This window comes from Ochlerotatus camptorhynchus, unplaced genomic scaffold, assembly GCF_037179485.1.
Source record: "Ochlerotatus camptorhynchus isolate MF236.1 unplaced genomic scaffold, CSIRO-AGI_Acam_v1.1 ptg000277l, whole genome shotgun sequence".
NCBI lineage: Eukaryota > Metazoa > Arthropoda > Insecta > Diptera > Culicidae > Ochlerotatus > Ochlerotatus camptorhynchus.
This window is the reverse complement of record NW_027040766.1, coordinates 2963378-2980926: the sequence shown is the minus strand read 5'-3', so window position 1 is coordinate 2980926 and position 17549 is coordinate 2963378. Positions and strand designations below refer to the sequence as shown.

General features: G+C 41.6%; 1 protein-coding gene across 1 annotated transcript in view; it reads right to left on the bottom strand.

Annotated features, from left to right (window-relative positions):
* Tdh (L-threonine dehydrogenase) overlaps positions 1–17549 on the bottom strand; it is a 470436-nt gene that overhangs the window by 14832 nt on the left and 438055 nt on the right. Inside the window, exon 1 of the mRNA XM_065227946.1 lies at positions 9843–10467. Within this exon, the coding sequence (XP_065084018.1) occupies positions 9843–10008 (166 nt within the window). The 5' untranslated portion in view covers positions 10009–10467. Of the gene's footprint in view, positions 1–9842 lie in introns of the transcript that reaches the window.

Below are 17549 nucleotides of genomic sequence, written 5' to 3'. Positions count from 1 at the left end.
TTCTGTTCCTGATTCCAAAATTTGGTGTTAATCAGCCTGACATAAGAGGTAAAATACCAAAACATAATACCAAAAAAAATGTTCCCAATACCAAATAATGAAAATGCAATACCAAGCAATACCACACAGGTAAACTTTTGGTAGAAAAGGAAGACTCTGACCTGCAAAATATGCTGCAGTGCTGCAATCTTCAATAAACGGCGTATTTTCTGGATAATGGGCTGGCAGAACCCTTTGATATTTGGAATGCTTGTCACAGTCAAGAAATACATTTCATTCGAAATGTAATTCCTGGCTGAGAAAAGGCTTTTGGTCAGTCCATGCTGGTCACTTCACACATTCTCTTATCCGTTTTCGGAATTGTCACAGGATGTCAGCCCTTCACAGCATAATCCGAATCGCGTTTGCTTCTCCGACTTCGGCAATTCAGTATATTTTGATTGGTTTACGACGTGAGAGATTCGTGGAATTCTAGAGCATCATCGCTCAATGATTGCTCTGCTGCAAAGTTTGGAGAAGTTGATTCAGCAAGATCGTTCTTCACCGATGGATCACTCTTAGAATCACTAATAACGATTTCCATAGCGCCTCTTGAATGCTTCAAGCTCTTTGTTTCTAATATTTCGCTGGACTGGCGACAATACATAATACGCTAGAGACTATCGCTTCACTATCACCGGATCACTATTTCATTTTTACGAATAGTCTCAGTTCTGTAGCGGCTATTTGCTTCATAGGCCGATAAAGCACTGCTCGTATTTGCTCATGGAAATACAAGAGCTTCTAAGTGCTTTATCTTTACGTTCTTTTGTGAGCACCTTTGCATGGGTCCCATCTGATCGCTTGATTTCTGACAATGAGAAAGGCGAAATTTACGATCGATAAATCGTCTACAATGATGTTTTCTTCATTCACCGTCAACAGTCACTCGCTAGCTGGCAACCATGGTTGCCAAGTACCCTGATTTATCAGAATTTACCCTGATATTTTTCTCCATCCTGATAAAAAATAAAGGCCTCATTTATCTTGATTTTTATTTGAAAAAAAGTAAGAGGTTGTATCCAAGACTCGACCGTAGATTTCACGTAGGATTACGTGCTCGGTATCAATATTTGGCGATTATGTTAGGGAAACCACTATTTGCAGGCAATCGGTGATAATTTTGATCACCATTGCAACAGTTGGATATTTGTGTTATTTTCAATAGTGACCTATTAAAAATTGATAAAGTATTCATTTTAGCAGCTTTGTAGAAAAATTACTAATCAATTGGCTTGTTAAGAATTAAAATCCATCCGCTATTGACAGAGTTATAAGTGATCACAACCTGACCACTTTTCGTAACGCGGTCGATTTTGTTTTTTGTTTTTGTTTTTTTTTTTATTGCATCCCCATCCCCGAAAGACGTAATCCTACGTCAAAAACCCTGATTTATCCTGATTTTAAATAATTGATGCTCATCACTTCCAAAAAATTCCACTACCTGATAGTGGTGGTATTATTTGTGGGCGAGCTACGAATTACGTCACACCAAAGATCAAATGCATTGTTTACAAAAGCTTATACGTCCCTTCGAAGAAGTAATCAAGAGATAGCTGTTTAGAAAATGGTATTTAAAAAATATGCATTTTACTGAAGTAGATCAAAAGAGACGAACCAGTTTAAGGCTGAAAGTCCCTGTAATGAAGCCGAACAAAAATAGTTCAAGCTCCACAAAGACTCAACCAACCGCATACCAAAACCATACCGATAAAATTTGAATGGCTAATAAAATGGCCCCAAAATTGCACATTGTCTGGAAATCTGGGGGCTCACCAAATGATAAGGGAAATGGATGTAATGTCGGCCTAAATGCCCCTAATTTGGACCCATACATAAATTCAGCAATCGACTAAATTTTCAATAGCGACCAAAAATATCCATTAGTACCGTCCCAATGAAGCATTCATCTAGATAAAATTGATAATTAGCAGATTTTTAGCGATGGGCCAACATTAGAGCCATTTCCCCTACATAAGAGTGCTACAAACAAACCTTTGGGAAATGTTGTTTAGAGGTAGTCCCGAATATATTCTTGAAAAAAAGTTCATTTTCCATTGCTATAATATCGAAAAAAATGAAACCTAACCCTTTTAAATTTTCTACAGATTTCTAAGGGTCCAAACTATTAGAGAATCAAATTTTTTCGCATGTTTTGGATCAAAGAATCCCAATAAGGTAAGTGATCCTATTATTGGCCTATAGTCCTATTTTGGGTCTAACGCAAAAACTCAGTCGTAAAAGTAGGTTTAGGCCTGATTTTTCTGCTGTAATAAAGTTAATGAATTGTATAATATCATTAGTAAATCAAAATAAGTGACATGTTGCTTCAATCAGGCATGGAAAATCATTTGCATTCATTTCGTGCATTAATTTACATTCATTTGTCCCTAACTTTTTTCAACAACAGAATTCTGCAAAATAACACATGGAGTTTTTGTAGGTTTTCTTATTAATTACAACTTTTGTTAACAACTCAAATCTGTATCTCTTATGCATGACGAACCAGAGCGAACAGAAGCCACTACTGTTTTTCAGTGAATGTATTTTACATTCACTGAAAAGCAGTTACAACTTCTGCCCGCTCTAGTTCGTGATGCATAAGAGATACAGATTTGAGTTCTGGGCAAAAGTTGTAGCTAATAAGAAAACCTACAAAAACTCCATGTGTTATTTTGCAGAATTCTGTTGTTGAAAAAAGTTAGGGACAAATGAATGTAAATTAATGCACGAAATGAATGCAAATGATTTTCCATGCCTGGCTTCAATCCCGAGTTTTAGCGTTAGACCCAAAATAAGAGCATAGGCTGAGAATAGATTCCGTTCCCTATGTATCTAGGAAATTTTGAAAAGAAATTCTGGAATTCATCTAAGAAAATCCAGTTCAATCTCAGTCGGCAGTAAAGCCGGTCCCCGGTCCATGAATTGATGGGTCGATAGGAAGGCCCGTTCCGATCGACCCATCAATTCATGGACCTGGCTGGCCCCAGGTGTGGAAGCTGTATTGTCAGACCACCAATAGAAAAAAAAGTTTTCAAATGTTGTACCAAATACTAATATTTTATATTTGGGTACTATTCAACAATACATAAAAATGGTAAGTTAAAATTCATATTTGTATGACATCGTAAAATGAATTTTGTTATTTTACTTAAACTGTTGAAATAACACTTTAAAGTAGGGTGACTCATCTCACTGCGTCCTAGCAAGAAGTACGGTCGACTTGTTTCGCGCTCCGTTGTTTTGGAAGTTTTCTCGGTATTCGCTTGATATAAATTATCAGTTTTTTTCTCACTAAGTGACTCCTGGCATAGTTCCCGGTAAATTGATCGAAAAGTGAGTTTTTTTTGTAGTAGAAAGTGTCATTTTCGGAACGATTAATCCGTGCTATTGGTAATTCGCAAACCAATTTGGGCATCATCGTTGCGTGGTCACGCATACGCGCTCACGCATACCCGCCCACGTATCATCATCATCGAGTGTGAGCACCCGATTCTACATCTACATCGTTCATCAATCATCGTGCGCCTGTGTGCGCTGAGTACCGAGCCTCGATCAAGTGCACCACAACGAAGTTAATCCACGCAGCGCGTCTCTTCCAGCCATCTGTGTAAACGCCTACACATATAACGCTCGGTGGTAGTAGTATAGGATTATCAGATAAGTTTTTGTTTTTTTCTTGTTTCTTTTCCTCCCCCATTAGTTAAATTTTCATTTTGTATTTCTGTGTTTGTAGTGTTTTCTGTGTATTGTGTTTGTGCGTTCAGTGGGAGAGCGTTTTGCGCTCCCACTAGTTGAACAAAATGGATGTTTTGTCAGAAGACGACATGGATGACCATTCATCTCAGAATAATGATGATGTCATCCCTGGTTCGTCGTCTCAGTCTGACAATGGGCAGGCTGAGAAAAGCTCCAGATTGCGGGCCTACCCGAATGACTCGACTGGCCCATGGGTTGTCTATTTTCAGCCCAAAAACAAACCTTTGAATGTTGTTCAGATATCTGATGATCTGACAAAGCGATTCTCTGCCGTGACCGAAATAACGAAGGTTAGGCACAACAAACTTCGTGTGACCGTCGCTAACCTGAAACAGGCCAATGAAATTGCTGTTTCCCAGTTTTTCACACTGGAATATAGGGTGTACATTCCAGCCTCTGATGTGGAGATCGAAGGCTGGTCACTGAGGCGAGCCTGAACCCCGAGATACTGGAGAAGCAAGCGGTTGGCCGATTCAAGAACCCCTTGCTTCCTCCGGTAAAGATACTGGCCGTTCATAGAATGAAGTCAGTATCGCTCAGCGAGGGTAAAAAGAGTTTTACCCCCACAGACTCGTTTCGGGTGACCTTTTCTGGATCTGCCCTTCCTCAATACATCGAGCTGGGAAAACTTCGTCTTCCTGTGCGGTTGTTTGTACCTCGGGTCATGAACTGCCAGAATTGTAAGCGGTTGGGACATACGGCCTCCCACTGCGGCAACAAGGCACGCTGCTCCACATGCGGGGAGAAGCATGAGGATGGCGCCTGCGCAGCTACTGCACCAAAATGCGTGTACTGCAATGGAACTCCTCCTCATGCTCTCTCGTCGTGCCCGGCGTACAAACAGCTCGGGGACAAAATGAAACGCTCCCTTAAGGAACGTTCCAGGCGGTCTTTTGCAGAAATGCTTAAGACAGCCAAGCCATCGACCAACGAAACAAATCCCTTCGCTCTTTTGTCAGATGACGAGTCTGGCTCTGACTTGGCTGAGGAGGGAGTTTCTTTCAGTTTTCCGGAAGGTTCTGCCCGGAAACGAAAACGCATCCGTTCGCGGAAAGTTGCAGATCAAGAACCCCAAATCAGCTTGCCCAAATCAAGGAGTGGTGGAAAAAAGGAGACTTCTACTCCTCCTGGATTCCGCAGAACTGATTATACCCAGGATTTTCCACCTCTTCCGGGGACATCCAAAACCCCTGATGCCCCAATTTTAAGAACAGAAACCCCTTCTTCATCTGGGCTGTTCTCATTTGATGACATTGTGGACGGTATTCTCAAATACCTCAACATTTCTGATCCTCTGAAAAGCATTGTCCTCACATTGCTTCCGACTGTGAAATCCTTCTTGAAGCAATTGACTTCAAAATGGCCCCTTCTTGCAGCTATCATCTCCTTCGATGGATAATTTTCCAAACGAGGTCGGGGATTTGATCACTGTTCTACAGTGGAATTGTCGAAGTCTTATTCCGAAATTAGATTCGTTCAAGTATTTAGTCCATAACAATAATTGCGATGCATTTGCCCTCTGTGAAACATGGCTTTCTTCAGAAATTGATCTCCCTTTTTTTGATTTTAACATTATTCGATTGGATCGTGAGGATTCACGTGGAGGAGGGGTACTTTTGGGGATCAAAAAGTGCCATTCCTTCTATAGAGTGAATCTTCCCGAATTCCCCGGTATTGAAGTTGTCGCATGTCAGGCTACCATTAAAGGTAAGAGCCTTTGTATTGCTTCTGTATATATTGCTCCTAGAGTCTCTGTTAATCGCAAACAACTTTTCGACATATGTGCGGTACTTCCCGCTCCATGGTTGATCATGGGAGATTTTAACTCCCACGGTACAGGCTGGGGGGAGCTGTACGATGATAACCGTTCTACTTTGATTTATGATCTCTGCGACAACTTCAACATGACAATACTTAACAATGGAGAAGTAACACGTTTGGCTGGTCCATCCTCGAATGGTAGCAGATTAGACCTCACCTTTTGCTCCAATTCACTATCGTTGGATTGCACTTGGCATGTAATCCAGGATCCACACGGTAGTGATCATTTGCCGATCAAAATTTCGATTGCCAGTGGGTTCAACTCGTCAGAATCCGTTAACGTCGCGTATGATCTAACCCGTAACATCGATTGGACTAAGTTCCAATCCGCGATAGACGATACAGTATCGTCAGTGGAAGAGCTTCCGCCGTTGGAGGAATATAATTTCCTCTCTAATCTCATCGTCGACAGCGCACTTCAAGCTCAAACACGACCGGTGCCGCGATCGTCTATTCGTAAGAAAACACCATCGCTCTGGTGGGATCAACAATGCACGGAGGTTTACCGTAAAAAGTCCGACGCGTTTAAACTTTTTCGGAAACGCGGAACACGCGAGCATTTCGACGCATACACATCTCTTGAACGCGAACTCAAGAGCCTCATCAAGGCCAAAAAACGGGGTTACTGGCGGCAGTTTGTAGACGGATTGTCGCGCGAAACGTCTATGAATACGCTTTGGAGTACGGCGCGAAGAATGCGTAACCGGTCTACTAACAACGAAAGCGAGGAATGCTCGGATCAATGGATTCTTAAATTCGCGCGAAAAGTGTGTCCGGATTCCGTGCCGTCGCAGTTGATTCCTCGCGAAACCGCGAATTCGGTAGACGAAATCAGTCAGCTTTTTTCAATGGTGGAACTTTCACTCGCTCTCCTTTCGTGTGGCAATTCTGCCCCGGGATCTGATAGAATCAAGTTCAACTTGCTGAAAACCCTCCCAGACGTCGCTAAGAGGCGCATGTTGAACTTGTACAATCAGTTCTTGGAGCTCAATATTGTTCCCGACGATTGGAGACGAGTAAGGGTGATAGCCATTAAAAAGCCTGATAAACCCGCGTCGGATCACAATTCGTATCGGCCCATCGCGATGCTGTCGTGTATTCGGAAATTGATGGAGAAAATGATCCTTTTTCGTCTCGACAAATGGGTTGAGACGAACCACCTTCTTTCAGATACTCAATTTGGTTTCCGTAGGGGTAAGGGAACGAACGACTGTCTCGCGTTGCTTTCCTCGGAAATTCAGTTAGCTTTTGCTAAGAAAGAGCAAATGGCTTCTGTGTTCTTGGATATCAAGGGGGCTTTTGATTCAGTATCCGTTGAAGTTCTTTCAGAGAAACTCCACGTTTGTGGATTGTCTCCATTAATTAATAATTTTTTGTACAATTTACTGTCAGAAAAACATATGAGCTTTTCTCATGGAAACTCTACAGCTTTTCGATTTAGCTACATGGGTCTCCCCCAAGGCTCATGTTTAAGCCCCCTTTTGTACAATTTCTACGTTAGAGAAATTGACAATTGTCTTAGTGACAATTGCACGTTGAGACAACTTGCAGATGATGGCGTAGTGTCTATCACAGGGCCAAAAGAGGTTGACCTGCAAGGACCCTTACAGGATACCTTGGACAATTTGTCTACTTGGGCTATCCAGCTAGGTATCGAATTCTCCACGGAGAAAACTGAGTTGGTCGTTTTTTCTAGGAAGCATAGCCCAGCACAACCGAAGCTTCAACTTTTGGGTAAACCGATCACTCATTCCATGTCCTTTAAATATCTTGGGGTCTGGTTCGATTCCAAATGCACCTGGAGATCCCACATTGAGTATCTGAGACGAAAATGCCAACTAAGGATCAATTTCCTTCGATCAATTACCGGAACGTGGTGGGGAGCCCATCCACAAGATCTTCTGACGTTGTACCGGACAACGATTTTATCGGTTTTAGAGTACGGTAGTTTTTGCTTCCAGTCGGCAGCTAAAACGCACATCATCAAGCTGGAACGGATCCAGTATCGTTGTCTTCGTATCGCGTTAGGATGCATGCACTCGACTCATACTATGAGTCTCGAAGTGCTGGCGGGCATGTTGCCACTATCCGTCCGTTTTTCAGAGTTATCTCTGAGGCTCCTCACCCGTTGCGAAGTAATGAACCCACTGGTGATCGAAAATTTTGAGAAGCTTCTGGAGCTAAATCCTCAAACATGTTTTATGACTTTGTACTACCTATATTTAACACAGGATGTCAGCCCTTCAAGAAATATTCCCAATCGTGTAATATTCTCCGATTTCGGCAATTCAGTGAATTTTGATTTATCTATGACGCAGGAAATCCGCGGAATTCCAGAGCATCATCGTTCTATGATTGCTCCGTCATTATACGCTGCAAAGTTTGGCCATGTTGATTCTGCAAGAACGTTTTTCACAGATGGATCTCTAATAGAGGAGTCCGCTGGTTTTGGTGTATTTAATGAATTTCATAGCGCCTCTCGAAAACTTGAAGCTCCTTGTTCTGTGTATGTGGCTGAACTGGCAGCAATTCACTACACTTTGGAAACAATTGCTTCACTTCTTCCAGACCACTACTTTATTTTTACGGATAGTCTCAGTTCTGTCGAGGCTATCCGTTCCATTAGGCCGGTAGAGCACTTCTCGTATTTTCTCTTGAAAATACGAGAACTGCTTAGTACTTTATCCGTGCGCTCTTTCATCATCACCTTCGCGTGGGTCCCTTCGCATTGCTCAATTTTGGGCAATGAGAAGGCGGATTCACTTGCGAGGGTGGGCGCTATGGAAGGCGACATTTATGATCGACAGATCGCCTATAGTGAATTTTTCTCTATTTATCGTCAGCAGTCGCTCGTTAGCTGGCAACATCAATGGAGTGAAGGGAGCTTGGGACGATGGCTACATTCAATTATCCCTAAGGTGTCGAAGTTTGCATGGTTCAAAGGGTTGGACTTGAGTCGAGACTTCATACGCGTGATGTCTCGTCTCATGTCCAATCACTATTGTCTAAACGCTCACTTGTTCCGTGTGGGGTTGGGAGACAGCAATCTCTGTGAATGTGGACAAGGTTACCAGGACGCTGATCACATCCTTTGGTCTTGTGCGGAGTATCGTGGAGTCAGATCACATTTTTATGATTCCCTTCGGGCTCGAGGTAGACAACCTAATGTTCCAGTTCGGGATATTTTGGCTAGACGCGATCTGGAGTTTATGAAACTCATATATGTTTACTTTAAGGATATTAACCTTAGATTGTAAGTTTGATTAACCTTGTGTTTAGTTCGTATTTTGTACGTGTGGGTTTTTTTTTCAATGTTTGTTTTCAAGATGAATAGAAATAATTTCATGCTTTAGGATTAATTAAATAGTTGTATCGTAAACCACATTTCAAACCTCCTTCTTCCCTTTTCCCATCCAAAAAATTGTAAATCTCCACTAACCTCGAGACAACCGCGAGTACTCGGTCCAGTTCCTTTAACTTTAAATTTAAGACAGTAATAATGTATAACGCAAAGAATAACTCGGCTCTGTAAAGTTTATTCGATTGAGCCTGTACAAATAAAGTAATTATATAAAAAAAAAAAACACTTTAAAGTAAAAATGTAAACCAAAAATTATGATCAACTCAGAAATAAAATTCCCAATTCAATGCAATTCCGAACCAGTCTGCCACAACTATGTGCAATCAGAAAACTTTCGATTTCAATCTTTGCTACCCGTGTGCAACAACACACTGCAGCTGCCAAGCGACATCAAGCAAAACAGGCTCATAAATCTTCTAATCCTTCAGCAATTAGTATTCCAGACTCCCGCTCACGTGCTATCACATCCGGTCCGGTAGCCAAAGGGTAGTTTGATCTTGCACGTTTAAGGTTAGCAACATACACCGTACCGGTTGTTAGAACGCGCGAAAAGCCGGTCAAGATCGTACATTTACATATGTGCTAGAAGGCGAGAGCTTTTATCCGTCTGATCTTTCCGTTCCACAACGGCACAGTGAGAGTAATGTTTAGGTAAATTGCACTAAATTGATTCAGATTATGTTATATCACTTAAGTAAATGCGAACACGGAACAGAGTTTAATGTACGCAAATTGGTACCGTCTTCCGTCGATTTCAAGCATGGAAAGCAAGTAGTATGGATTTTATGGTATTTCATCCACAAATCCCCGTTTCCATGTGACCTTTACTGATTCACGTTGACAACCGCCGAACACTGCTTACCTGTAATCAATATTTTAGGACTTTTCTTCCCTCCATTGGAGGAAAAGTATCTGGCCAGTTGAAATTGCTGCTGTTGCAGTTGTTGTTGCTGCTGTGAAGCAACCGTTGAACAACTTCCGCCAACCTGGCGGACTAGTCCAGCGGTCAGTAGCCTCCTCGGGATCATCCTAACGACAATAACCGCACTCTCACACGCCCACGCACTATCTCGCGAAAAACGAAAAAACGTGTGCGATCAACCGAACGGCTCACGGAAAACTGTTTTCCACGCCACACAAATTGTCCGTTTGGGGCAATTCTTCTTTTACAAGGATCGATTGACAGCCAGCCACGATTGACTTGTCCCCGACCGGGAGATGACCGATGGAAGCCGTACAAAGAAAAAAAAATGTTCGGTCAAAAATAACTCCCACACACTTACTCTCCAAATTGGTTTGGCCAAAAGTAGCACCGCGACGCACTTGTCCCGAACGAAAATACGCTCCGATAAGACAACGATGACGACGACGACAACGATGACAGGATGAAGGTTGCCTTTTCTTGACGAAATTATTTCAAGACCACGAACGCGGATAAGGGACAGAACTCCAATGCGTGCGGCTACTTTCGCAAAAACCCAACAGGACGAACTGACTCCCGGGATCGTTGATTCGCAACTGACCGCGAGATATGCGCGAGAGTCCAGTTCATCAGGGCAATTTGAATATTAAGTTTGATCGAATTTCGCTGCGCTCGCTTGGTGATCCGTCTGAATGGAACGCGGTATGCGAAATTGAAGACTTCGTTGCAAATATAAAATGAAGCAATCTAATATTGCACGCGATCCATCTCGATTTCATAACACCGTCTTGGATAAATTACGATACAAGTTGCTGTTTGGTTGGTGATAGTAACCGGCACTGAGGTGTAACCTGCTGGAAGGCTGGAAAGAAGTAGCGTATCGTTGCTCGCTGCTGCCATTTCACGTGCTTTTCGTCGCGTTTTGTTGCTAATGGTATGGAGGTTGTTTGTTCATCAGGCCATCAGGCTGGAAGAAACATCACCAGACCCGGTGATACAAGGAAAGGATTCGCATAAAAACAACTAAGCGGTCGCATGGTGGGAAAAAATGGATAAAATGGCCATTTGTTCCCAAAAAAAGTACTTTAGTTAAGTTCAAAATTCTCCCACAACTCAGCACTATAGTGTAGCTTGAAACAAAATTCAATCAAAACTGTAAAAAATTTCCACGATAAGTTTAGTGATTGTTGATCTTTAGAGTACTTTCCCTAATTACATTGATTTTCAGAAAATTTCCTATTCGTTTGATGATGTTTTATCATGAATCAAAAACAGACTAAATAATGATAGATAAAAATCATGCGGGGTAAGGTCGGCCCCTCCTATGGGTGAGAGGGGCCACTTGGAATATATCATGATCCTTGCCATATGAAAGGTTACTGTCTTCGGCAAAATTGCACAGTAGGTCAAGGCGGATAGAGAACAGTAGTACAAAATTTTCTCACTATGCGACGCTAGTGTGTAAGTGAATTTCTTGTATGACATATATCTTGAGAACTTTACTATTTAGAATTTTTTCGTCTCGGGAAAGTTGTTCAGGTGATCAATGTCTTCACATTTGTGGGTTAGTTAGTTCACCCGAGCAAAGTTAGATATCAAATTGAAATCAGAATTTGCTGTTATGATGTAACTTATTTTGAATACTCTATTTGATTTCATTTTGGTTGACTTAACGGTTAACACAGCAAACATGAGAGCAACATTTTAAACTGTCGAATCAAACGGAAAACTAATCCTGCTTTCAATTAAATCAATTTAATTGCTGATTTTGCATTCATAATGTTTAACTGAATACGGGCCTGGAGCATCCATGCTTTTCACGCTGAAAGACTTGATCTCAAATCTCACCTCGGTTTAGTCACGAATGACCTAAAATGTGTTAAACAAAACAAATAAACGACATATGAACTTAAATCAAATTTTAAACAAGAAATTAACAGCAGAACTTCAAGTTAAGTTGCTTTAATTTAAAATGTCTTGACTGCATAATGAAAGCACAATATGAAATCAGACTTCTGTCGCGACAACTGAAATCAAAATGAGTTTTCATTATGATAGGAACTGCAAACTTTAATATCGATTTGCTTTCATTTTGTTAACCGACTTTGCTCGTGCAGAAGTCTCTCACTACGTGACACTAGTCTACGTGTGGACTTCTGGTGAGGATTTAAATATATAGCTTATAGATGCAGAAAGTTTACATGTACACAACCGCCGCGTAGTGAGGGAATTCCTAATTTACTTTTGCACCATCACCATTTGGAATGCCTTGATCATCTTACTAAGCTTCTTAGACGTCCTGAATCTAGTTTTAGGAATTGACTGCTTTTACGGATGTTCTGGATTCTCTGCCAGATTCATCGGGGTCTCCATATCACGAACTCATACTGATTACAGAACTACAAATGTTTTCGAAAAAAGCCTGACATATTACAGAATTTTGAATATATATTATATTGATTATTGAAAAAACGAAATATTTTCAAAGTGATTTTATGTTGCTTCATATGCGAAGTTTGCGATTTTCAGATTTTTTTATTAGCTAGAGAATGGTCTTTAGGAGAGGGTAGGTAGATAGTTCCGTTAGAGTACGGCATTATGAAAATTGAATAGAAGTTGAAATGAGCGAAGTGTCATAAATGCGACAGTACAAAGTCAAACGCACACCTTTCGCCTAACCCGTACGATGTACGCGGAGATTTGAAGTATGTCTTCAAATCTACAGGCAAAAAGTGTGCGCCTGCCTTTGTTTCATCACTACCTAAAGCCCCACGTTGCCGAAAGCATTTCCAGTCGATGGTGTGTTATAATGCAATTCTTGTTTACCCAACTATTGTGTTGCTCCTCTCGTCATGACCAACGTAGTCATCTCAGAGAGAAAGCAGTAGGGTGCTTGTTGCCTACTGTACCATCATCAGCATTGTTGACGGCTACTCCCGCCTTGAGTTGTTACATTCAAAGTGTTTTTATGTTACTTCATACGCGAAGTTTGCGATTTTCACAGTTGGTTGGAAATGCTATCTAACATGTTAATCAAAGAAAAGAAAAACACATAGTAGCCATGATTTTTGTGCTCTATTATTTGTGCCAGAAACACCAGCTGTTCAATGAGCATAATCATAAGACACCAGCGACTTGAATCATAAATAACTTTTGTTCCTTACATTCTATTGAAAAGTGGTTTTTAACAAAGTTGTAGCTGATAAAATTTTCTACAAGCACAGTTATCCGTTTTCAAAGAAGCACGATGGTGAATTGTTAGATAGATATGAACAAAAAAAAAGTAAGGGGTTGTATCCAAGACTCGACCGTAGATTTGACGTAGGATTACGTGCTCGGTATCAATATTTGGCGACTATGTGCTTGAGGGAAGCTATTGACAGAGTTATAAGTGGTCAAAACCTGATCACTTTTGGTAACGCGGTCGATTTTGTTTTTTTTTTTTAATTGCATCCCCAATATGTTACCGAGAGTCGTAATACTATGTCAAAATGTAAACTTTGCGGGAGACGATGTCATAACACTCGAATGCAATTTTGTGAAATATGAAGTAAAACAAATCCTAGCTAGTTCTGCATGATGATTTTGTTTGATTGTATTTATTTGTAAAGTCACCGGGAAATACCAGCTGGCGAATTGTTTTTTTATGATAATTCCTTGCTTGAAAACAGGCAAAAACTCACTAACAGGCTGTTTTTTTCATGGTATACGGAGTGCTAATTCAATAATCAATTAATTATCTCAACATTTACTGGCAGATAGTTCATAAATGTTGGTAACATAGGGGAAATGGATGTAATTTCGGCTTAAATGCCCCTAATTTGGGATTCATACATAAATTCAGCAATCAACTAAATATTCAATAGCAACCAAAAATATCCATTAGTACCGTCCCAATGACGCGTTCATCTGGATAAAATTGATAAATAACAGATTTTCAGCGATGGGCCCAATCTTTTAACCGTAGGCCAACATTAGAGCCATTTCCCCAACAAAAAATCCATAATCCATATTAAATTTCCTATGTAAGTGCCGATCGAAACAAACTTTTTGACGTCACTACAACCATCTTCATCACTTAACCATTTTGTCAAGCTTCTGCATTCATGTTCCATCAGATGTCACTGCTGTTGTTGGCGGTGGCATCTATCGGAAACTACACATAATTTGTTTTCCAATAATTGTTCACAGAGGACAGTGCAGTGCAAAACATGTCTGGTACCTCTATATATGCATTTAGATTAACAACCGAAGTCCCTCCTTCTTTACACATTGTGCACTCAAAATAGCTCACCCCTCACAAATTTCCTTCCGAATTATATTAATGGGGCAGGGCAGAAAGTATCGTTTGTGCAGAATATGTAAAAAAAAAGAGGGACTCGAATGTTAATCTAAATGCATATATAGAGGTACCAGACATGTTTTGTAGTTTCAGGTACTCTATCTTGTAATCTATGAAATGGAAATCACAAATTGGGTGTCATAAAAAACATGGCATGTTGAGAGATTGAGAGCTAATTTTCTGCCACAAAATGGAATTGTTTGGCTTTCTGGGGATTCGTAATAAAGCAGGTAAAACTGTATGGGGAAAAATCATTTATATTAAACAATAATTTCCGGAAAAAATGAATGTCCCTGACTAATTTATTTAGCTTGTCGTTCACTTTTTTGACCTGAATATGCACCTGACGCAAATTATTCCCATTTCTATATGTGGATTTTTTTTTTCCTACCAGCGGAACAGCGCCGTCTCTGGAAAATGGGCGGACGATATGATTAATCTCACCAATACATTCGGGCCTACAATTCCACACCTTCTATAGACCAGGTTGAGCCTTGATAGCTAGCTGCTTGCAGGAACTGATGACCTTGACAAATGTACAAATAATACTCTTTAAAAAATTTATGGTGGTCCTGAAAAGGACCGTTTTGTCGTGATGGTTGGCTGAGCTGAGCACGACGAGCTACTGATTCCGATCCTAGCCTAGCGGTGGGACTTCTTCCTCCTTCTCTATGGTTGCTCGCTGCTTGCAGGCAGCCTTTCGTTGTTACTGGAGAACAATGGTCAACGCCACACGCTGAAAGCACTCCTGCTGCTACAACTGCTGCTGCTGGTACCGATGACCGAACACCACCACACACGGTAATTGAATGAGCACCGTTCAGTGGCACCGCATGGAATTCGATTTTTAAGTCTGTGTTAGGGAATGCGCTGTTTACGGGCAATCGGTGATAATTTTGATCACCATTACAACAGTTGGACATTTGTGTAATTTTCAATAGTAATTGGACTTTGCTCGGGAAGTCAGTACCTTACTAAAGGTGTTAAAATTTTGGGAGGTTTATCAGAACCCATAGGAACCTTTTGAGCACAGTGGAGCAAAAATTTCAAATATTGCGTCAGTTTAATGGGTCCGTAAGTTCGGCGTGTTAATCCTATGGAAGTGGCCCATAATTGTGGGTGACCCATAATACTAGGGTGACTGTAGTTGTTTTTTTTTTAAGATATTAAGAAGCAAAGTAAACAAGATCGGAAGGACACGTGTGTATGAGAAAATTTTCCAAAAAAAAAAATACGGCGATAGGTGGGATGTGAACCCACAAATCCCATTCACGGGTGCGTTTCCAATTATACTACTAGGCTACCGCTTGACTGTACACGAGTATTTGGCTAATGAACGTATAGCATTCAAATCCGTTTCAGCTAAGGTAGAGAACTACTTCGGCCTATTCGCTCATTTTGGGCCTATCGAGCAGATAACTTCAAATAAGTCAATGATTTCGGAGTTAACAAGTCAATTATGGTTTTGGTACGATACTTTAGTTAATAAGCTACCGAACGAAGTCAATGAGAACGCGTGATATGAAGGTTTGCACCCATAATTCACAAAAACAAAAGAAGCGCTCGGACCGAAACAATTTTTATCTTCATTCGATAGGCCGAAGTGAATTCATTGGCGTTTCAATGGCGTTTCAATGCGTTAGGCCGAGTTTAGAATCCGTAGGCCGAGTTTGCGTCAAGAAGCACTGTTAGACTTTTGACAATATCTCAACGATTGGTTTCTCTTCATCAAATCTTACAGAAAAGTAAATACATTTGGAAGCCCTCAGTAATAATAACTGCGCTAGATTAAGAACGACTAAGTGCGGGTTGTGCTTAATAAGCCGGAAATGCATTTTATTCGCAAGCGTTTTCTAATATATATACAGTTCGAAAAAGTAGTGAAAATGTTCGTTACTATGATGAACATAAATGGAGCGTCATATATCATACAAGCTTACATTATAGATCGTGTAAATTTATGAGACAATTAATGAAATATTCAAAATAGTGTATGCAACCATCCATCTTTGTAAGCAACATTTCTTACTTACCTTACCAATCAGGCTAAGGCCTTGTTGTCCTCTGCTGTCCGAAGAAGTCGTCTCCACTCTACTCGATCCATGGCCACAGTTCGCCAGCCTCGTAGTCTGCGAAGGGTCCGCAGGTCACCTTCTACTTGGTCGATCCACCTTGCCCGCTGCGCGCCTCTTCTTCTTGTTCCTGTTGGGTCGCTTTCTAGAACCATTTTCACTGGGTCGTCGTGCGGCATTCTTACGACGTGCCCAGCCCACCGTAGTCGCCCAATTTTTGCAATGTGGACGATGGATGGTTCTCCCAGCAGCTGGTGCAATTCGTGGTTCATTCGCCTCCTCCACGTTCCGTCATCCATCTGCACTCCACCGTAGATGGTACGCAACACCTTCCGTTCGAAAACACCAAGGGCGCGTTGGTCCTCCACGAGCATAGTCCAGGTCTCGTGGCCGTAAAGGACCACCGGTCTAATCAGCGTCTTGTAGACAGTCAACTTCGTGCGGCGGCGAATTTTTTTCGACCGGAGCGTCCTCCGGAGTCCAAAGTAGGCACGATTCCCTGCCATAATGCGTCTTTGAATTTCTCTGCTGGTATCATTTTCGGCGGTCACCAGTGAGCCCAAATACACGAACTCATCGACCACCTCGATTTCGTCACCGTCAATCTGAACTCGGGGTGGGAGGCTAACATTGTCTTCCCTAGAACCTCTTGCTTTCATATATTTTGTCTTTGATGCGTTGATGGCAAGTCCAATCCGTCTAGCTTCAGCCTTCAGTCTGATGTACGTTTCCGCCATCATCTCAAAGTTCCGTGCCATAATGTCAATGTCATCGGCGAAACCAAGGAGCTGGATGGACTTCCTGAATATCGTGCCACTCGTGTCTATCCCAGCTCTTCTGATCACACCTTCTAACGCGATGTTGAACAGCAGACACGAAAGTCCATCACCCTGCCGTAACCCCCTTCGAGATTCAAAGGGACTCGAGAGTGTCCCCGATACTCGAACAACGCACGTCACTCGATCCATCGTCGCCTTGACCAATCGCGTCAGTTTATCCGGAAATCCGTACTCGTGCATAATCTGCCATAGCTGATCTCGATCGATTGTGTCGTATGCGGATTTGAAATCGATGAACAAATGATGTGTGGGCACGTTGTATTCGCGGCATTTCTGCAGAACCTGCCGAATCGCGAAAATTTGGTCCGTGGTAGCGCGGGCACCCATGAATCCCGCTTGGTATTGCCCCACGAACTCTCTTGCATATGGTGACAGACGGCGGCATAGAATTTGG